Source organism: Periplaneta americana, chromosome 3, assembly GCF_040183065.1.
Source record: "Periplaneta americana isolate PAMFEO1 chromosome 3, P.americana_PAMFEO1_priV1, whole genome shotgun sequence".
NCBI classification, from domain to species: Eukaryota; Metazoa; Arthropoda; class Insecta; order Blattodea; family Blattidae; genus Periplaneta; species Periplaneta americana.
The window spans coordinates 17,390,765-17,414,955 of record NC_091119.1 but is presented as its reverse complement, the minus strand read 5'-3'; the positions used below and the strand labels follow the sequence as shown (position 1 = coordinate 17,414,955).

At 35.9% G+C, this 24,191-nt stretch overlaps 1 protein-coding gene across 4 annotated transcripts; it reads left to right on the top strand.

Moving 5' to 3' along the window:
• The first annotated feature begins 17 nt into the window (after nt 1–17).
• Nse1 (Non-SMC element 1) lies at nt 18–23,775 on the top strand. Of its 4 annotated transcripts, XM_069820048.1 has the most exons (6): nt 67–344; nt 1,620–1,736; nt 5,362–5,533; nt 11,481–11,679; nt 14,927–15,040; nt 23,499–23,775. In XM_069820048.1, exons 3-6 carry the CDS (start codon nt 5,376–5,378, stop codon nt 23,727–23,729), a joined length of 702 nt encoding a protein of 233 aa, XP_069676149.1. In that variant the 5' UTR covers nt 67–344; nt 1,620–1,736; nt 5,362–5,375; the 3' UTR covers nt 23,730–23,775. The 4 variants fall into 4 exon arrangements, with proteins under 4 accessions (XP_069676151.1, XP_069676149.1, XP_069676147.1 ...); XM_069820050.1 differs by lacking the exon at nt 1,620–1,736 and having other exon boundaries at nt 18–146; XM_069820046.1 differs by lacking the exon at nt 1,620–1,736.
• The last annotated feature ends 416 nt before the right edge of the window (nt 23,776–24,191 follow it).

Genomic DNA, 24,191 nt, shown 5'->3' with positions numbered 1-24,191 from the left:
GATTCGAGACGACAATTCACGAATGGAATCGGAACCACGTGGTACAATTTGTGAACAACGCACCAATCATAAGCAAATGTCGGACCTGTGGGTTCGGTATGAAGGATGTCCAAAAGACTGAAGCGGCGGGAAGGCGTTTGACATAGGTCTGTGTGTGGTTTTTGCACAGACGTAAGATAGGTATAACTTAGGTTAGGTACCATAGCATTGAGACAATATGACCTACGTACCACGAGGTTACAGTGACATTCATAGAATGTTTTTACAAACAATGATGAGTTGCCGTATGTTAAAATATGAAGAGGCCTGCGTTTCGTTCTGCAAGATATCTCAATCTGTCACAGGTATGTTTATTATAGGCTACTATTACAAAACTGAGCGTGACAATTATTCCGTAAATAATGTAAAAGGTGAAAATACTTGACTTCTTCACTGACGGTGGGGCTACATGCTACTAATCTATCTCTTCATCAACTCCTATTTAACCTTATCACTGATAGTGGGGCTGGTTGTCACTAAGCTATCTCCTGATGAAATCTCACATAACCTTATCACTGATGATGGGGTTACATGTCACTAATCTATATTTGGTCAATGTAGAGTATCCACCGGCCACTGAACATATATTGCACACTTTTGTCACTGCCAATGTGGCGCTATAAAACAATTTTCAATACTTTTATCACATCCACAACACATTTTAATTCTTGTACTATATATAGACAATTATTACTACATTAACACATTTAGTATATCACGAAACATGTAAAATGTAATTTTTATGAAAGTTGCCATTGCTTCTTCTTCAAATTAGTAGTATTAGTATGATCCACTTCCACTAGATGGAAACCGACACGATTGGCAAAGCCGGCAATAAGTAGGCCTACATGAAAATGAAATGATACTAAGTGTGAGGAATGTTACTACAGGTATGTAGTATTATGTGACAGGTTAGGTTAGGTTTGATTAGGTGTGTATTATGTGACAGGTTAGGTTAGGTTTGATTAGGTGTGTAGTATTATGAAAAGGTTAGGTAAGATGTGATTAGATGTGTATATTATTACTATGTTGGCAGTACTGAAATCCACTGTTACATTAAAGAAATATGGCGGTATTCTTCGTTCAAGCACGACGATTTTCGTATATAAGTAAGGTACGTATTTAGGGTGGGCTGGGCGGGCTTACAGCTCTCCCAGTGATCACATCAATTATCTACTACTCAATACTTTAAATCCAAGACATTTTGAAGGTATTTTATCAAGTTCCTGTAGTGGCCGGGACATAAGTAACATTCACCATTTCAAGGGAAAAATTGTTTCGGGCCGGGTATCGATCCCAGGACCTCTGGTTGAACGTACTAGCACTCCACCAACTGAGGAACCCAGGAAGTCCAGCCGACACCGTCTCAATTTTTCCCTTTATATCCACACAACTCGCGTGGGCTGACAAGATGCCAGAGACCCACATCGAGCGCACACAATCTCTGTGTGACGTGGAATTGTGATTTTCTGTTAACTTGCCTACAGTAATGTAGGCCTATATATTATGCAAATCTAGGTTTTCAGGTAAAGCTCCCTGTAAAGCAGATTTGAATAATTTCAAGGGAAAAATTGTTTCAGGCCCAGGTATCAATCCCGGGACCTCTGGTGGAATGTACCAGTGCTCTACTAACTGAGCTACCCAGGAACTCCACCTGACACCGTCTCAATTTTTCCCTTTATATCCACACAACTCACGTGGGCTAAGGAGATGCCAGAGACCCACATCAAGTGCACACAAACTCTGTACTCTCAGTTCGTTAGTAAATTACAATTTACAAACGTGGGGTAATTTAGGTATAATTATAGGTTAACTGGTAACTAACCTAGTTTTTGTCCCAGATCATGAAATTGGTTATGGATTGGTTAAAGTCAAATATCCAAAGTATTTCCTGTCCCTGATTTTAATGGGAGATATTCTAAATTCACAAAATAAGCCTTATCAAGAACTTGAATAGCCTATTATACAATTTTTAAATGCCTACCTAACCTCTATACATTCTGTTTTAGGATACATACTAACCTATGATTGGGATAATTTGATTTTATAAGAACTTTAAAGCATGTTTTACTTCAATAGTACACATTATGCCCAAATTTTGTGCGTAAATTGAGTATAGTTGCACATCGGGTTATTATTACATGATTAGAAGAGGCCAACATACCAATGCTTGAAAATGCAATAGAATAATTCTAGAAGATCACAATGCTAACATATAAAAAAGTGACTGGAAAAGTTTATCATGGTAATAGGCTGTGGATCTCTGAACTTAAAAAAGGCTGTTTTTTATACTCCAATTACCCCAACCCACTCTGCTTGCAGAAAATAGTACCGGTAATAGAAAAAATTATTCCTCTTTCAACAGGAATGAGCACAAAGACCTTGTGGAACATAAATTTATGGTCCTTAAATAATTGAAATCCTTCTACACATACACATAGCAGAGTTTTTAATTGATCCAGCATTTCCCCCCCCCCCCCCCCCAAGCTTTCGATAGTTCGTAAGTCACGAGGTAAGATGCCAGCACAGGTGCATCTTGTTGTTTAGTTTCATTAGTGAAAATACATGTCTGCTGGAAAAAGTTTCTTCTTCAACTGATTTGATTTTTTTCTTGATTTAAATAAACATTTCTCGAAATATTGTTTATGGTTTGCCATATGCTGTCTCTTCAGGTTGCACACCTTTAAAACTGCCAGCCGAAGAAGCTACTCTCAGATGTGGGTTCAATTGTTTGATTCCTGCTTGGGCTGATTATCTGACTGGGTTTTTTTTCCGAGGTTTTTCCCTAATCGTAAAGGCAAATACCAGATAATCTATGGCGAATTCTTGGCTTCACATCGCCATATACCATCTCACTATCAAATTCAAATGACGCTGAATAACCTATTAGCCCCAGTAATAGGTACAGTGTAGTTACATAGGTTGGATAAAAAGTAATGGCAACACTGCTGTCACGTGACGATGGTGCATTCGAGAGTTGCCAGCTGTATGGACATGAACAAGAACTGTTAGATGAGTTAGTGTAGCCAGCGGCGACAGTACTCTGTCAATCTACTGCAGTGTGTAGAACGTTGACTTTCATAGGGATAATGCGAGCGCCCTAAGACCACGTTTACAAAACTAGAACAACGTTCCTGGATCAAAATTGAAGTGGCACGAGGTCGTAGTGCACAAGAATGTTTTCAGGGACTGTGTGAAGCATGTGGCGATGCAGCGTTGCCATATTGCACAGTGGCACGATGGGTTAAAGAGTTTCTGGAAGGCCTTGTTGGAAGTGCTGTGAAGGTGATGTTCATTGTGGCATATGACATTGATGGGGTAATGCTGCACCACGTTGTACCTCCAAAGCAGACGGTAAACGCGGACTACTACTGCAGGTTCCTGCAGCACCACCTTCGTCCAGCCCTCAGGAGAAAACGACGACACTGGGGGGTGCAGAACCCCATCATTCTTCATGATAATGCAAAGAGTCATACCGCTGCTGCTGTCAAGGACCTCTTGCGTCGCTGGCAATGGGAGATTCTGGAACATCCTCCGTACTCACCCGATATGATCCATGCGATTACGATCTTTTCACCAAAGTGAAAGAACCACTGCGAGGGACCTGGTACAATACCAGAGATGAACTTATCCGTGCTTTAGGGCGGTCAATACGGAACATCAACAAAGATGGACGCGCTGATGGTGTAGACGCCTTCCAAACATTTGGCAAGATGTAATAAATAAGGGGGGCGACTATATAGAAGGTACGTAAATGTTGTACCCCTGTGAATAAAGCCATGTCAGAAATATCGAACTGTTGCCATTACTTTTTATCCAACCCAAGTAAATAACTAACCAAATGTTAGAACACGGGTTGAAGCTTTAAAAGAGAATTTTCAATACAATGAGAACGTATACAGTCTACTGCAAAACACTGTAAACTTGTGAAACGTCTTAATAGAAACTGAATACTATGTCAGTACAGTAATTATGATTTTGGAAAGTAAACATCAGCCGCCTTGGGCCACCTGTTGACCATTGCTGCTCTACAGGATTGAGATCCAGGAAATGTGATGGAGTTTCCAGGCTTATCAGAGTGTTGTATAATAGTCACTTACTTACTTACTTACTTACTTACTTACAAATGGCTTTTAAGGAACGGGAAGGTTCATTGCCGCCCTTACATAAGCCCGCCATCGGACCCTTTCCTGTGCAAGATTAATCCAGTCTCTATTATCATATCCCACCTCCCTCAAATCCATTTTAATATTTTCCTTCCATCTACGTCTCGGCCTCCCCAAAGGTCTCTTACCCTCTGGTCTCCCAACTAACACTCCATATGCATTTCTGGATTCGCCCGTATGTGCTACATGCCCTTCCCATCTCAGACGTCTAGGTTAATGTTCCTAATTATGTCAGGTGAAGAATACAATGCGTGCAGTTCTGCATTGTGTAACTTTCTCCATTCTCTGTAACTTCATCCCTCTTAGCCCCAAATAGGCCTGTTTTCCTAATAACCTTATTCTCTGTTCCTCTCTCAAAGTGAGAGTCCAAGTTTCACAACCATACAGAACAAGAGTTACCGGTAATATAACTGTTTTATAAATTGTAACTTTCAGATTTTTTGGCAGGTGACTAGATGACAAAAGCTTCTCAACCGAATAATAACACGCATTTCCCATATTTATTCTGTGTGTTTAATTTTCTCCTGAGTGTCATTTATATGTTTTGTTACTGTTGCTCCAAGATATTTGAATTTTTCCACCTCTTTGAAGGATAAATGTCCAATTTTTATGTTTCCATTTCGTATAGTATTCTGGTCACGAGACATAATCATATACATTGTCTTTTCGGGATTTACTTCCAAACCTATCGCTTTACTTGCTTCAAGTAAAAATCCTGTGTTTTGCCTAATCGTTTGTGAATTTTCTCTAACATATTCACGTCATTCGCATAGACAAGAAGCTGATGTAACTCGTTCAATTCCAAACCCTGTCTGTTATCCTGAACTTTCCTATAGTTTTTTAGGCGTTTAGGTAATTTGTTTTATAGAAGTATTCCTACAATACTGTATAATATGGGCTTTTTTTCTGTTGCTGCTTTGTTTATGTTCTCTCTATGATAAAAATAATTATTAAAAGATTGGTGAAGTGATAAACTCAGGTTAAGTTAGAATAACTGTTAAATTTATTAACATTGTATACATAATATTTCTACTCCAGATGTCACTGCAGTAAAATCGCAAATGTAGCAATGTTGACTGACATTAACTCCAGTAATTTTCCTTGCAATTTCAGTAGGTCTAATTTAGTAATTTTGATTATAACTATTTATTTGCAGGCAGAGAAGATGAAATGACTCAAACCCCCCGTGCAAAAGACATGGAGAAAGCAATCACTGTCATTAATCAAGTAATTAAACGGTTTTATATGGAAATACGATTGGCACTAGATGAATACACAAGTGATAGATATTATCTTCTTGTGAACTTAGTAAGCAACGAAATCACAAGGTAAGACTTCATTTTCTAGGACCTGAAGTTATTTGCGCTGTAGCAAATGTTGGCACAACAAACATTATACGATAGTGCCAAAATTTTGATAAAGGAATGGTTCTTCTCCTTCTGGATCGAAATATTTCATTGCTGAGGTACCCGTCAATAGGCCTGGCCTTTTAGACTGCACTAACGACTATTGCATGTAGTATAATGATTTTCCAGCATAGGTGTTGAAAGTTTAATAGCGTCCTTGACATCACTGATGTAACTACATTCTAAGTGCAGGTTTCCAGTTGTTTTTGCAATCAACAGGCAGCAGTTAGTTCTACTCCAGAAAATCTCTTTATCACATTTTAATAATGTAGAGCTGGCATTCATAACAAACAACATGTCCACCAGAGTGCTGCATTGGAGTTAAATCGCTCGCTTGAACTCAGTCGAATGTTGCACGCTTGAGTGAGATAAGATCGGTCGTGATACGCTCGTAATAAATAGAAGCACAGTACAAGGTCATCTCACCGACATGTCTTATCTTGTATGGAAGGCGACAGATAAGATACACATATGTTTTGCTCACACAGTAAAAATAAGGCTTTATTTTCTGCATTTATGACGAACGTCTAATGGAACGTACCAAAACAGTAACATGAAGTTGTAAATAAAATAGTATGAAAAACTTCGATATACAGTTATTATTCCTAATTAATAATTATTCAATATTTGATTTACCACATATATAATATGATAGGTCCATACATAGTGTTCCACCTATATACTGCGACAATGTAGAAACGTTTTACAAAATATTATTGATATAGCAGTAGATTAATAACAATATTAGTGCAGAGATAACGTCACAGAAAATATAATAAAACGAATAATCATGCTGCACAACTGTTACAGATGCAAAGATTGATACATTAATTATTAGAGATTATTATTATTATTATTATTATTATTATTATTATTATTATTATTATTATTACTAGAAAACTTGATACATTTCTTGCATTATCGTGATTGTGTTCTCTGTTTATAATAATTACATTTACATCCAATAACATCTATCAGATATGGCAAAAACAAAATCACTCCTGTGTAAGGGGGGGGGGGAATTTACCTACAGCATTTATATTACATTTTAAAGCAAGTTTTGTAGTTGTACTATGGAGAGGTTAGTTAAACGCTGCAAAATTTTGAAATGATAAACATCTATGATGTTACTACACAGTTCATCACTGTAACAAGAACGAATGTCTAACGCTCGGCTTATACCATTCGAGGATTTATCACTTGCGACAATTTTACTCATCATGCATGTGCGCTACCTATCGGATTATGCTATGAACTACTTCGTGCTCGAGCGAAAACGTCTGATGCAGACCTCTGATGTCCACCATAGTACATTTTTTCAGATAACAGATGGAACAGGTAGTTCTTTTCATTCTTTATTCAGTAATGTTTTGTACTCCTTACATATCACATCAAGTCCCTTAGTTTCTAAAGTGTGAAAAGGTGTTCATTCTATTCGTAACATGTCCACCCACAGTCATGATTCAAACAATATGCAACATGTCCTCGTCAGCCAATGAGAAGGCTCCATAGCAGCTTTCTAATCAAAATGGACTATGATACGTATTCTGTCATTGTGGTTACCGAAAGAAGAAAGCAGAGTCCTAAACATTCTAAGGAAAGGTTAAATTTTTTAATAGGAAAAAAAAATTCACACTAAGAGAGTGAAGTGTTTCTATGATCTTCTGAAAAGAAGAAACATTTACAGACACACCCAGTCTTTGCTTTGACATGCAACAAGTCCAGCCTCTGTCCAAGACATTTATTGAGGAAACATATTAGAGTAGGCAAATTGGATTTTACAATATTTGTATCTTAGACATGAAAAAACGAATCCATAATTTGCCTTATTTTTATGTTTGGAGAGAATAGAATTGGAATATATCAGTCCCCTAACTGCCCATTGTGCAATTCAAATCAAGAAATGGATTCGGAACACCTCAAAATCTGTGCTTCATTGGCTGACCATGACAATATCTTTGAAAAATATTGGAGTGCAAGAGGTCAAATGACTATATTGTCAAATGCCTAGCATTAGAAAACAACAACAACATCCATGTTGAATCTTTTGTGCACTACTTTTAACACGTGTATATAAATAATTGATATAATGGCGATCTTACTCGTGTTAATTGTGTAAGCATGTGCAGCTTACAGCTGTTTCGGTGCTTCTTCACACCATCCTCAGAGCTACTAAATCCTATACATACAACCCAAAAACCAAAAACTCAACACACTAGAACAATATGAAATATACAGACACACCAAAACACACTCTGATCAAATTCTCAACACACAGATCAATTTCAGAACACAAACACTATTTGACGCCACATTTCAACACTTTTCAACAATCGAATGCACCCACACTACAGGCAGCGAAGTTCGAGATGACGCCGAGATCTAGTAGGCTCTGAGGATGGTGTGAAGAAGCACCGAAACAGCTGTAAGCCGCACATGCTTAAACAATTAACACGAGTAAGATTGCCATTATATCAATTATTTAACAACAACATGTTTGGACAGAACCAGAATGTGAAGCATGCTGAACTAAGTTTGGGAGTTATTTCTTTAATATAATTTTTCCAGTTTATTATTAATATGCAAACCAAGAAATTTGGTTGTTGATGTTTCCAGTAGGTTTATATTGTTGATAATTGTGTCTAATGTTTCAGAGATTAAATTTGAAGTGGTTTTAAATTAAATTATGTTAGTTTTATTAATGTTTAATGCTAGTTTATTTGTTGTGAACTAATTATAAATTTTAAGGACAATTATTTTTGTTTTATATTTAAATGTGGCAAAATTGCTGTCTGTTATTATGATACTCGTGTCATCTGCAAATACGAGGGGGGTCCAGGAAATAACGACCGTTCGCTCATACCCGCCGCGCAGCTGACTCCCCTTCCTTGTTTGAAGGTCAACTGGCTTCCTTAACATGTGTTCTCATAATGTTGTGAGTACTGGTTGCAACAAGTCGCCATTGTCTATTTTGTGTTACTTCAAAATCAACGACGTGATTGATAATCCCGCCAACCATGAGGTGAGGAGTGTGATTCGATTTTTGAATGCCCGACATTTGAAACCTGCAGAAATTTACCAGCAATTGAAAGAAGTGTATGGTGATACTGTAATGAATGAAAGAAATGTGAGAAAATGGTGCGAAATGTTCAACAATGGGCGAACAAATGTCCACGATGAAACTCGACCCGGACGCCCATCACTCATCACAGAAGACCTGAAGACTAAAGTGAACAACAGAATCTTGCAAGACAGGCGCACATCACTCGACGAATTGCATATTGCCTTTCCTGACATTTCTCGTTCTTTGCTTGGTGAAATTGTGTCGCATCATCTTGGCTAACACAAAATCTGTGCATGATGGGTTCCACGGCAACTGAGTGACCAACACAAAACTCAGAGAATGGCCTCAGCATTGACATTCTTGATGCGATATCACACAGATGGAGACGCCTTTCTTGATCAAATTGTGACTGGTGATGAGACCTGGCTGTCTCACAACACCCCAGAGACCATGCGCCAATCACGTCAGTGGCATCATCCCTCATCACCCAAGAAACCGAGAAAATTCAAACAGACTCTCTCAACACAGAAAGTCATGGCTACCATCTTTTGGGATCGCAAAGGTGTTCTTTTGCTGGATTTCATGCCAAAAGGCACTACGATCAATGCAAATCGTTATTGTGAGACTTTACAAAAACTACGGCGAGCCATCCAAAACAAGAGGCGAGGAATGCTTTCGAGAGGAGTTGTGCTTCTTCACGACAATGCCCGCCCGCACACTGCTGCTTCAACTCGAGAATTGCTGGATCAATTCGGTTGGGAAATCTTTGATCATCTGCCCTATAGTCCAGACCTTGCTCCTAGCGATTTTCACCTTGTCACTAAGCTGAAAGACTTTCTGGGTGGTACGCGTTTTGGAGGTGATGAAGAGTTGAAGAAGACAGTAAACACCTGGCTTAATGAACTGGCGGCAGAGGAGTATAACACGGGAATTCTAAAGCTAGTGAACAGATACGACAAATGTTTAAATGTAGGTGGTGATTATGTAGAGAAGTAAAGGAAGCTTCAGTTATGTAACAGACTTTGTTTTTCAAATAAATATTTTTTTTTAATTATTAAAACAAATCGGTCGTTATTTCCTGGATCCCCCTCGTAGTATAAGATAACCTGTTTCTTTTATTAAGGAGCCAAGATCATTTATGAAAATTAGAAAAACAAGAGGCATTTTCTAATACAGTAAAACCTCAATAAGATGCGCCCGCTTATTACACTATCCCGTGTAATACGCTTTTTTTGTCCGGTCCCTGCACATTTCATATATAACACCTTTATAAAATACCCTGTTTGTTGCGCTCAAGTCCCGCATAATACGCTGCTTTTGTGGAATATTTTCCTTGTAATTTTCAGCAATGTATTGTAACAGCACTGAAACATCTTGGTCATTGAGCTCACTGGTGCCATTAACCTGAAAAGTATTGGTATTCGACCCTTTACCTGCGCATTTAAACCTTCATACTTCATACCTTAGTAGCCTATACCCCACCCTCTTGTTACGCTCTCTTATTCGACTCCTTACCTGCGTGGTTAAAGCCTACATATAGTTACAATATCTCGCCCTCTTGCTAACCCTCTCTCTCAAATAACATTCCTTACTTGGACGTAATAAAATTCTGGAAATTTTTGCTGGGCAGTTTGTTGTCCTTTAGTATATTGAAGTGTCTGTGAATGTGATTACAATGAGTGTTAAACGAAAAAGCCCTTTCTGTGTCGGAAAAATTGTAAATCTTACGAAAGTACGATGAGAACAGTACTCTTACTCAGAAACAACTCTCTGATGCATTAGGAATCCCATCATCGACGTTAAGAACGATAAAAAAAAATAGAGACAATCACTACAGCTGCGACGTCGGGAGGATGTAAGCACAGAAACTGAAGTGTGGTAAACATGAGGGCTTGGAGTACACGCACACGGCAAACAACTATAAATGACTTTTTTCGAAAGAATTAAGTACAGTACATATTATTGTAAATGTCTTTGACGTACAGTACAATAATTACATAATGGAGTAATACTGTATTACCTTTCATGAATCATGTATTTCAATAAAGAAAAATACTAACAGACACTGTATGTAAGTCAAAATTAGTATACCCTCTTAATTCGCGGTCCCGGTTAATAGGCATTTTACACCCGGTCCCTTGAACAGTTCTTATCGGGGTTTTACTGTAGATTAAGAAAATGTTTGAAATCTCCAAAGGGAAAACTTATAAACCTATGACTTGGCCTATAACAGTACCAAATTTTAATTATAATTCTACCACACAGAGCTCTTAATTCTAAATCTTTTTCTCTGCTAAATTTTGAAAGGCTGATTTATTAAAATTTATATCATTTCTAACAAATATATACACACCTCCTTTCTGTAGATTCTGTCTACAATAGCTACCTCCTAGTTTATATCCTTCCAGTGATTGTGACAATAATTCCTGTTGTTTCATATGATGTTTAGTGAAGTATATTATATATAGGTTTAATTTTTGTATTTCTAAGAATGTTAATAACTCTGGTGACTTATTTATTGTATATTACAACTGATACATAAGGCAAGCTAAACGAATTGTAGTAAATAAATGTCTAAAATATTTGAAAACATTCAGTAGGTATTTTATTTAATGTAAACAATTTCTGCATAGATATGAGACAAAATGTTAATATTCAAATGGCCATTTGCACTCCACAAGCATAATCGAATCTGAAATATGATATAAAATAGAGGAGAAGGGATCATTGTGCTGTATGCTTCTTCCTATATCTGTGTGTCACAGTAATTTTTAATTTATTTATTAATCTTATCTTATATTGCAGCAAAACATTTGGTAGATTCACAGCTGCAGAAATGGAATTCTTCAAGAAAGTTCTCTTTGAGATTGTATGTTCAGAAAATGGATATATCACTTCTACAGAATGCCTCAACTTAAATTCAGTTCTTCCAGGAAACACGACAAAGTCTGAAGTCGAGATATTAATTGATAAATTCTGCAGAGAACTCTGGCTGTGTGAGAAGGTTTGTTATCTAACAATTACAGAAAATTGATAACATTTAACTTTTGATTGGAGATGTGATTTTCGTGGTCAGGAAGTGGGAGGGTTAGAAGGTTATTGAGTAGAGTCAGAGGCATTACAAAATTATTATTAGAGAAATATCCTTGAGAGGTAAGATCCGCAGATCATTTCATTAAAATCGCCATTTTGCAGAGATTATAGTCTGCTAATTTCATGGAAAAATTTTTAATATTGGGGTTGGTATGACCTGTTTCACAATATGGAAGCAAATACCTTACTATAATAATAGCAGACAGCTGTATACTAGTAGCATTGGCGTGAGTGCGAAATATTGCGGACCTGACATCTAGCGGAGGGGGATGGAATTACGTCTACATATACAAATATTAACATAGCAGGATTCTGACTATTGTTTAAAACGTGAGTTACTAATGTGGAATAATATATGAAACACTTAAGAAATGTTGAATAGTATTTAATGTAAAATTATTACCTTATATTAGAGCTGCATATTATGAGAATATTGCATACCTCATATTACTTTCTGTAATTATTAATTGTTACATATTTTTTCTTTGCTTCAGCGAGACGAAATCAGTTCTGACATTAGGAATGAATTTACAATAATGCTGTATATACCCATTGCTGACAACTGCAAAACTAGAAATGGTAGTATTTTGATGCTTGTAATAATTATTAGTGAAGGCATGTGGACAACAATAAAACTTAATTTGCTAAAACCTTAAAATGTCCAATATACAGTATTTTAACTTCTATTCATTATATAGGTCTAAATAAAAAAGCTAATTTTTATTGTTCTATCAACACAGACAAAGGCATTAGGCCTAATAACGAATTTTGTTGACTCACGTTTTATGAAATGTCGGAAATCGAAAGTACGATTTGGAGCAATTTGTAGGCCTAATGTTGCAATTGTCACAATTATAAACAGCACACATACACCCTGACATTTTAACACAGCACTAATTAATAAAACTATTAACTAGCCCAGCAACAATATACATTGCAATTGATTACAGCTTGTTTCGCGAGTATATCCACACCGGCTGCCTAGGTAGCAGCACCAGCGTCGTTCGCATGCAAAACTGCTAGCTGTCCGGCATTATTATAGTAAGGTATTTGATGGAAGAGCCCAGTTCCACAAGGAATCAGAAGTCTACATATTTCAACACTGTTTTACTCTGAACTTAATGCATCGCAAGTGAATGATGAAGATCTCCTTACAGATACCTAACAGAACAAGACAGGACTTGTATAGAAAATATGTTGAACAAATAACTACTGAAGCTTTCCTGGCGACGTGATAATTCGAAATTTTCTCGGGCTTCCAGCCAGGTCATAAGTTGGTGATCCACCGACGTTTCGAGGATGTTCATCTTCCTCATCTTCAGGGATAAGTGATCACTTAACCCTGAAGATGAGGAAGATGAACATCCTCGAAACGTCGGTGGATCACCAACTTATGACCTGGCTGGAAGCCTGAGAAAATTTCGAATTATGTTGAACAAAGGTTAAATTCCTTTATACCAGTAGTATGAAAGTAACCAATCATACAAAGCATCAGAAGTCTTTTGTGACGGAAGAAGACAAAAATTGGATAGTAAAGATTAAATTCACTTTTACCAGTATTACCACAGTCTGGTATATACAGTCACGAAGCTCAATACGTAGTAAATATGCATCCATAGATAGTTGCTAATCACTAGGATCGCTACTATCGCCTCATTACAGACAATGCGAAATAGTACCTGCACAGTTCTATTGTTTCTAAAGGCTATGTGATGTATCTTGCCTCACTGTGAAAAGAGAGAGAAAGGAGATATATCTTACTTTGTCTGTATTGTTATGGCGAGGGGGGGAGTGAGCAATGCCGTCCATCCATCCAGTGTCGGAAGGGACTAGTTGATACATTCTGTAGCGAAATAGTACATTATGCAACAAGCCTATAATGGTAGTAATTAAGACGCGAGTATGTTTGTTTATGAAACAAGCGCAAGCGAGTTTCATAATTTTCATACGAGCATCTTAATTACCATTATAGGCAAGTTTCATACGAATTCTTATGCTCGACCATATTTCTAACTTGAAATTATTCATAAGATTCATGTTATGGTTATGTAAGTGAGGAGCGGAATTGACCTCAATTGTGAGATGTGCGCAGACGCGAAAGTATTGATTTTTTCCGAGCCACAAATGTCATTGACCTTGATATAATCTAGAGAATAACATGAACATTAGTCTTGATATAACCTGGAAATTGATTTAGAATTGAAAAACGAGATGACAAATTGAATTTATTTGAATATTATATTTTACAATTAACGCTAATTATTATAGTAACAGAACATAACCTTCTGCGACAGTATTGGATTTCCAGCCTCTGTGACTTTTCGCTAATTGTCTTTCGATTGCATATCCGAGAATAATCGATACTTGCGGTTTTATAATGGTACAAAGGTGATTTCTCATTGGCTGAACAACTGAATTATAATGAATAGGTGTACTTTAATGAGGTGCATTAAAGGTGTATAATTACTACATTTCGGCATGGTCGAGCATAAAATAAAATAACAAAATATCTCTCTTCGTCAGTTCCGTTCCGTCACTGAGCTTGTCTTTCAAGAAACTGAGTTCCGGCAGCCTGTACAATAACAAGATTTTGAAAGGAATCCTGAAAATTTACAACCCTCCTATAATCTCCACACTCATTTGAAGGGACTTGGTTTTATTGCTACTGCGACAAGATAAACCTTACCAGGTATATTACCCTCATAGACTCAAGGTTCGTGACTGTATATACTAGACTGTGGTATTACTGAGCTTAATAAATTATAAGTATTCTCGAAAATCTGCATTTTAAATGATAATGAATATGTTTTTTGGAAAAAGGGCACATGCACTATTTAAGTTTATGTAATTTTAATATAATGTTCTGATATTAACAGTATAAACATATGCAATATATTGGATGAGGGTAAATAGAACAATATTTTTTTCCATGTTGAATCTTTTGTACACTACTTTTAACACTTTAATATAAATAATTGATTAAATGGTGATCTTACTCGTGTTAATTATGCCACACATGCTTACATAATTAACACGAGTAAGATCACCATTTAATCAATTATTTATTAGTATTTTTTTGTAAAAGAGACGGTGATATAAAAATTAGAACAATAAATATAACATATTGAAAACTTTAAAATGTTTTTCTCTTTATGCAGGATGGAAAAATTTACCTCAGCCTGTTGGGTATTGTAGAGCTGGAACCACTTCTATCCAGCGTATATAAAGACTACATCACAACGTGCTTGCTTTGTAATCACATTGTTATCCAAGTAAGTGTTGCTTTAATTTCCCGAAACTTACTCAACTAGTAACTGCTTCAGTTTTTCTGTAAGCTTAACTGCAAGACATTAAGCCTCATGATAATTTAGTGTGTTGCCCTTAGGTATTATAATTATGAATTGAAAGTGACTACATACAAAACTGCACTGATATAAATATTGCTCATGGGATTTACCTGTAGAGAGAAAAACCACAACATATTTCATTCAAGATGGACAGTCCATGTCTTGAAAGCCAGGCATACAGAGTAATAAATCAGCATTGCAAGTCCAATTTCTTTTTCTCTTTTTGTTTTCTATTCGTTATTTTTACTACATTATTATTATTATTATTATTATTATTATTATTATTATTATTCCTTGCATAATGGGGGTTTACGTCGGGTGATGTAACTGCCACATTGTAAAAACTGGTGCCCGTTAAGAAAACAGTTACATGAAAGCCACAACATACATGAGTATGAGTCCTAAAGATAAATATTCCAGAGTTAAAACTGTCCCCCAATCGGATCTCCGGGTGGGGACATCTTTAGGCAAATCTCACCATACCAATTCCAATACTTTAAGAATTCTACAGTGGAATGCAGGAGGCATGTCACAGTCTGAAAAGCAAGAGCTAATGAAAATATTAGAAGATCAGGATATAGATGCCTTCACAGTACAAGAAGCCAATCTATCAGAAGAACAGGAAATATACTTTGAAATGGATCAGTACACTACACACATACTTCCAAAGGCTCGTCAAATAGCAAGTGGTATTCTTACAGGAATTAAAAGAAATATAAAAGCTATTATCCAAATCAAAAATACAATGGAAGAACAAGATAAGTCAGAAATAGTTAAAATTGAAGTATGGAAAAGTAACTACCACTACAGAATTTACAATATCTACAATCCTCCAGACAATAAACTAGACCTAAATTCTATCCCCATAGAACCCAAAAGTATTTTAATAGGTGATTTTAATGCACACTCCCCTAGATGGGGCTACAGAGATATAAATTCAGCAGGAAGAGTCATAGAAGGTCTAATAAACTCATCAACAATGGAATTAATATTTAATCCAAATGATCCACCCACTTACCTTCATTATAATGGTTCTGGTACAAATCCTGATCTTCTGATGGTGTCATCTGATATAATTGACAATACAAAAAGAGAAATAATAGAAGACCCAGGTTCAGGCCACAGAATCACCATAAACTCCATAACAGGTCTAATAAATAAAAGTAATAAACCAAAAATAAAAACTTCTTGGAATTTTAAAAAAGCAGATTGGTCCAATTTCCAAAATGAGATAGAAGGGAGGTGTAATATACTGCTAGAATCAGAGTTCAAGTCAACAGATGAAATGAATAAAAAAAATTTGTGAAATGTTATTGACAGCAGCCAAAAAACATATTCCCAAAGGAAAGTTAAAGAAATATAGCTACTTTTGGTCTCCATCTCTATCTAAGTTAAAACACGAAAGAAATATAACAAGGGTCAAAGCCGAAAGAACCAAGTGTCCAGAAGATGTACAAAACTGGAGAAGAAAAGCAGCCGCTTTTAAGAAAGAATTAATTACAGCAAAGAAGACCAGTTTCACAAATTTTGTAGAACATATGGACTATAGGAAAGATGGAAATAAAATCTACAAATTTCTTAATAAAACAAAATTATCAAAAAATACAACAGAACCATTAAAATATAATAACAAAAGCTTAACTACAGATAGGGAAATAGCAGACTCCCTTAACAAATTTTATGCTCAGTCTCAAAGAATACCCCAAGCATACAAGAAAGAAGATAAAACTATCCAAAAAACTATCAGGGAAACTAACAAACCAAAAGATATACAAAATGATATTTTCAATCAAGATTTTAACGACACAGAACTGGATCTAGCAATAGAACAATTACAGAACAAAAAATCTCCAGGACCTGACAAGATCCACCCGGAGTTTATTAAACACCTTGGCAGGAAAGGAAAAGAAATCCTACTTAAACTGTATAACACATGTTGGAAAATGACTGTACCATCCAACTGGAAAAAAGCCATTATCATCCCGATTTTAAAGAAAAATAAACCTTCAAACAATATTAATAGCTTCAGACCAATATCTTTAACCAGCGTTATTGCAAAAGTGATGGAAAGAATGGTAGCATCTAGACTTAACTGGTTCCTAGAATACTACAACCTACTTAATAGTTCACAGACCGGCTTCAGACAGAATCATAGTACAAGTGAAAATGTACTTCTACTAAGCCAAGACATCAAGGAAGCTTTCAATAGACAAGAGGACACCTTAGCAGTATTCATTGATTTTCAGTCAGCATATGACTCAGTCTGGAGAAATAAATTAATTGAGAAGTTGCAATCAATAGGTGTGAAAAGTAACATGCTGAAATGGATAACCCAGTTTATTTCACAACGATTTTGCGCTACAAAATATAATACATACATTTCCAAATATAAACAAACACATGGAGGACTTCCACAAGGTGCTGTTCTGAGCACAACGCTCTTTAATATTTATATAAACGACCTTACATCAATAATACTAACTTCAGAAACCAAAATTGCTTTATTTGCTGACGACATAGTCATTTGGACTCCAGGCTCTCCAAAAAAACCTAAATTAATTAAAGACAGAATAGAAACAGCCCTCAACAAGGTACATGAATGGAGCTCCAAAAACCTCATGACCAGGGAACGGATTTATATGGACTAAAAATATATGAAATATGTAAATATATATGTAGTTATTTTTACCAAAATATGGAATTAAATATGGACTTAAAATTATAAAAAAATGACTATGTACGTTAAATATTGGTACATTTTAATCAAACTAAACAAAAAATATAATGGACGTACCTTATCTTCCAATGTAGTTTCAACAAAACACAATTTTTATTGTCTGTTACCATAACAATAGGTTACAAACATTTCTTTCAAGTGCTGAAAAGTGAATCTTCTTCTATTGTCTCTGAGGATAGATTTATACTGACTAAAAGAGCGTTCGACGTCACAAGAAGTAACTGGTACATAATTCAATTTCACAATGTCTGCTGGGGATAAGTCCAAGTTAATCTTCACTGTTGATTCACCACTCATCACAGCAACAACCTTTTGTAGTTCTTCATATCCAGGGTTTTTTGAAAGTACAGTGTCCACCTTAGCTCTTACTGCATCTGCAACTTTACCTCTACCACGATTCAGTTGTTCCACAGTACTATTTATAATTTCAAAACTTTCAGATAGTGAAAGGTGCCTATTTTGGAGACTTTTGAGCGTTTTTATGATGCATGAAAATGTATGCTGAATGTGAGCTAAGTCATTCTTCACACTTATGTCACAGGTAACTGTTTTCGCAGTATCAATTGAGACTGCATCTTCAGAGTCCAATGCAAGGAGAACATTGTTAATAGAGTCTATATGTTCGGCATAATATTCAACTGCTTCTAGCCATGTACCCCATCTAGTTAAAATTGGCTTTGGTGGCAATGGAATTTCAGGGTACATTTCTTTCAACACGTTAACTCTACTGGGAGCTTTGAGAAATACTTTTTTCACTGATGAAATCAACAAATCTACTTTAGGGAAATTGTCTCTGACCACTTCTGCCACACGATGAAATGCATGCGCCACACAAGTAAAATGAGTCAATTTAGGATATACAACAGATAATGCTTGTCCAGCTTTGACCATATAAGGGGCAGCATCGCTAATAAAGAATAACACATTATCGTACATAATACCCTTTGGCCACAGGATACCCATAGCTTCGTTGAACAGTTTAACTATAGTTTTGTTATTGCACTTTTCTAGAACATCACAATGTAAAAGAATTCGTTCAGAATATTGTTCACTTAACAAACCGATAACTACATTACCAACAAGTCTACCTTCTTTGTCGGGAGTCTCATCAATGGAAACCCAAATTGAACTATCTTTAATTTCATCTCTTATCTTCTGTATTGTCTCATCGTAGATGGATGGAGCATACGTCTTCCTAAGTGTTGACTCATCCGGGATTGTATGTTGAGTATATTTTTCAAGGAATTCCCTGAAGACCTTATTCTTTAGTTTGTAGAGAGGAATATCAGCAGAGATGAGAGAACGGCACAGGTCGATGTTAAACTCAGATCTTACATTCGATGTTGTTGGTTGTGTTAAAAACAATTGTCTCTGCTTGGAATTTAGTTGTTTGTTGGCCTGATGTTTACTAGTTGTAATGTGTTGTTGCACCAGGAACTTTTGTGTAGATGATACTGCACACTGACACAAATTACAAAATAATATTTTATTGTCAGTTGATAAACCATCTTCTTTAAATTCTGAAATGTAACTTGTTAGTTTTGATTTTAAATTGACTGAATGACGTACTTTTGGCATATTTACCGTCTTTATAGTATGATTTACAAAACTGAACCTATGTGTACTCTGACTGGCATTTAACTGTTGAGCTGCACAACTGAAGTCTGTTAAAAATTTTAAATTAAATTAATACAGTTTTGTAACTTACTTTCCCATTGTTGATAGGACTGCTAATTTTCAAATAACTCTGATGTTAAAGGGATTACTGAACATGTGTTTAAATCTCTATTGTTGAAATGTATTTTTAAAAGTTAATGGAATTTTGTTTTGTTTTATTGTTAAACCTAATATAATATGGACTGTTTTATATGAAATATGGAAAATATATGGAAATTAACGAAAATATGTACTAAACTCTAAAATATGGAAAAATATGGAAAATAAAAGTAGGATTTTTCAACCCTACACATTGTGAAACATAAAGATAATGCAAAATATAAATTATATTAGCTTTATAAGTAAATATGTATTTACATATAAATCCTTTCCCTGCTCATGACTATTAATGTAGAAAAAACAACTTATGAATTATTTACACTAAAATATAAACCAGTGAATATTACCATAAATTATAATGATAAACCACTCAAAGCAGTTGATGATGCCAAATACTTGGGCATCACTTTCGACAGAAAACTTAGTTGGAAAAAACATATAACAAACATTTCAGAAAAGGTTGAAAAGAAACTGCAAATCCTGGAAAGGTTAGCTGGTGCTAAATGGGGCTGCTCAAGGAGAGTCCTTAATGCAACATACAAAATGTATATTAAACGAAACCTCTTGTACTGTTCTGAAGCTTTAATAACAGCAGCAAATGCTAACATCAATAAACTTGAACAAATACAAAATCAGGCTCTTCGCCTAATCACTGGAGCAGTTAAATCCACACCTGTTGATGCCATGCTTGTCTTAACACGGATCCCATCAATAACAACAAAAATAGAAGAACAAGCACTGCTCCAACATGAGAAAATGTTACGACTGCCAAACTCTAAATGGACAGAAAAGAACCTCCCTTCTTCAATCCTTAAAACTCATAGTAGTTTCCTAGAAAAGGTAACACAGATTAAATCCAAATTGAGCATTCCTAACACAAGAGAAAATTTACTTATAAGAGAAAATCCATTGGAATTATTGCAACCTACCTTCAGTTTGGAATTAACAGAGGAAATAAGTAAATCAGGCTCACCAAAAGAAATACAAAAACTTCTAGCACTGGAAACGATCAATACTAGATACCCTACAGAAGAATGGCTACACATATATACCGATGGATCCACCACAGAAAACCTTACTGGAGCTGGGATTACATGTACACATTTTTCCTTTTATCATTCTGTTGGCAGAGACACAACAAATTATGATGGTGAAATAGAGGCTATACACATTGCTCTCCGACAATTATTAAATCTTCCCTTAAATAAATATAACAAGACAGTAATTCTTTCAGATTCTAAAGCTGCAATTCAGGGAATATGTTCAAATGCTACAAAGAAGTCAACAAAAATAAGAGAATGCTACAAAATGTTAACACAACTCCAAAAAGTTAATAAGATTGTCCGTCTCCAATGGATTCCAGCACACTGTGGAGTCATGGGGAATGAAACCGCAGACACACTTGCCAAGAAAGGCACAACAATAAAACAAAAATCTAAATTTAATTTCTCATATTCCTCAATAAAACGCTTGATCACTACAAAATTTTCTCATTCATACCTACAAGAAATAGAATCAAATGCTAAAGACAAAAATGGATTACACTACTTTCCAACCCAGATATAATCCCCCAGAGACCAAGGAAAACAGCAGTTGCAGCCTTCAGACTATTGACAAATCATGACTGTCTAGCAAGTCATCTCTACAGAATAGGTATCTCAGCTTCACCCATATGTGTCCTGTGTAACGATCCAGCAGAAATGAATGAAGACCACTTGAAGACCTGTGAAGCATTAAGATCAGAAGAAACTACAGTTCAAAAGTATTGGAAAGCACGACTGCTAATGGCTTCATTGCCAAATGCAGGGACTAGACAACAACAACAACATTATTATTATTATAGCTGAAAACACCTGGCTTTGTCCGGGTTTTCTTTTTACTTCTATTTCTAATTAAACTAGTTATTAGACTTTTCATAAATCCTAGAAACTCAACTGTAGACAACCAAAACGAATTGTCTTTACTAAGCTTTCCCCTTCCATAAAGATGTATCTTTACATAGCGTCACTTACATGAATTAATGAACTTCTTAGTCAAATACCTGCCAGGGTTAACTCAATTTGAAACAGCTGTAGATCAGGCACTAGAAAGAAAACATTTCATTATGTGCCTTACGTTCAACTGTTTTTTTTTTTAATTTGTGTGTATATATATATACGGTCTTACTAATAAAAACTCTATATACAGACGTTTAACTGTCTTATATTTATACAATGAGTAGCTCGTTTATAAGTCGTGTGTAAATTCCTTACTAATAATCAGTACATACGTCGTGTATAACAGTATAACTGTTACACAGATACGTCATAGTTTCGTCATTTCTTCCTTACAAAAGGTAATGGAATATCTGAGGTTCTCTATTGCATCCGGTAGAGCGCTCTAGTGTGGCGTGTTAAATATCGATAGTACAACTGGCTCTAATCGATTACCTCACTATATTTTGGTCAAAGAGTGCAAGCTACAGCAATATTATTCTAATAATTCTATGATCTTTGGTTTGTTCTTCTGTGGTTACAAGGTAACCATCATCATAAAATGACAGTCGATACGAACAGCTGTTAGAGGGGCGGCCATTTTTTCGCTATATACAACGCTTAAACAAGGGGTTTCGTGTATATAACTACTGCAAAGCAATTCCCATTGTATAGTTACAGTCTGTTTATACGTCCATAGCTTATTCAAGGTTTATTAGTAACGTTTTCTGTCTCAACTCTGGATAAGTCTGGTATAAAAACTATACACGGTTTATTAGTAAGACTGATATTGTTTATCTGGTGTAGTTAAGGCCATCAGGCCTTCTCTTCCACACTACCAGAAATAGAAGTAAAATAATAGAAAATCAAACCATAAATAAGGTAAAGCCAAATGAAAATATATACTGGCTACAGTCACACAGACTTTAAAAGCATTAGCTTCTCTTGAAGTTCAGCAAAACTGAAACACACTCATCTGTTTTTATACGTCCACTTAGCATTGACTCATTGTTCTACAGATTTTACATTTTATCACTGCCAGTCAGTGACCGTTAAATTTTAAGTGGCTTATCTTAGTTGTGGGTGTCAGCATATTAAAAAGCATTACAAGCTTTCTGCCATCTCCTTCCCTCCCCACCGCAAATGTGACGTTGCACAGAGGCAGAGATAAAATAATTATAGGATTTGTACATTGATCAGAACCTGTGCTAACATGCATTTCCGTAATTTCATGTCTATGTTTGTTTTCACTTGAATTTCAGAGTCAGCTGACGAAAAATAGGAAATTTCCTTGTTTTCAGTTGGAACCCATTGGGGTGTCATCGTGAGCTGAAATTTATTTCTCTATTAGTCGTACCAAAGAATCAATATATATATGTATATAATTTAATTTATATTGGAAGCTGTACACCTGATTATATCATACCTGGATTTTTTAAATATGACTAGAGAAATTCAAGGGAAAAATTGTTCTGGGGCTGAGCATCGAACCTGGTACCTTTGATTGAGCACACCAATGATCTACTGATTGAGCTACTCAGGATTTTCCCCTTGAAATTATTCAAACTTCGTCTTTCTTTATTCCAATATCACAGTAAGTTCCAACACACTGCTGTAAAATCAAGACTTATGAATGTGAATGCAGTGTGTATGTGATATGTACAAACCCAGAAAAAAAAATGGACTGCCTAATTTTACTAAGTTCCAGATATAACACATTGCGTATGTGCAGTAACTAAGAGTGCCTAAATGTATACTACTTGTGGACAGTCTTGCGAAGTTTGTTGGCTACATTCAGGAGAACTGCTACCAGACTCGGTCCACATTTTATTTCCATATCTGTACATAAACCAAAGCGCTGATAGGTGAATAAACTTGAAATATATTTGTGTTTCAGGGTTACAGGTGTAGTGAATGTAACATATTATTTCACCTGTATTGCGTGAAACATTACTGCAGGAGACAGATGCTTGTTTGTCCACAATGTAAAGCTGATCAACCTGAAATGGAAGCAGCGGTTAGACACATACTTTCGCCTGATATTGATGACGACAACTTCAACACCAGCAACAGTGCTAGTTCCAGCAGGAAGGGAAAAGGTGTTGGTAAAACATCTGTGAGAAAATGAACCTGTCGTATTTCCTTTGTCTGCAATAAATTGTTTTTATACTTTTTTTACTGTCGTTTTATTAAAGATTCTTTTTAATTCATGTTTATGAAAAATATTGTGTATATTATTCAATTTTGTTCTCTCTTTCGCGAAAAGGTCTGCCTTTTCTTTTCCTTGTAATCCCACGTGAGAAGATTTTCACTGAAAACTGCACATGTGTTAGGCTTCTGCTGTAAAGGAGAGCTTCAAAGAAACTCGAGACATCTCGGAGTTCATTCAGCATTGGCATCTTCACTATGCTCCTGGAAATGGCAAGTGTTTGAAGAAGTACATTGTATATCAACAAATGGTTCCAACAGACGGTTGATATTAGGTTTGTTCCAACAAGCGGTTCATGGATCAGTTCATGTACGGTTCCTGTACCATCTTATGCGCATGCGCTGGTTGAGCATCTTCTATGGGATTGAAACTGGACTGGAC

What these genes read in the sequence shown, in the direction of transcription:
- Nse1 (XM_069820046.1), top strand. Translation starts at nt 218, where the DNA reads ATGACCTACGTACCACGAGGTTACAGTGACATTCATAGAATGTTTTTA. An exon ending in GATATCTCAATCTGTCACAG is followed by an intron (nt 345 to 5,361) that starts GTATGTTTATTA and finishes ATTTATTTGCAG; the next exon opens with GCAGAGAAGATGAAATGACT. An exon ending in GTAATCACATTGTTATCCAA is followed by an intron (nt 15,041 to 23,498) that starts GTAAGTGTTGCT and finishes TTTGTGTTTCAG; the next exon opens with GGTTACAGGTGTAGTGAATG.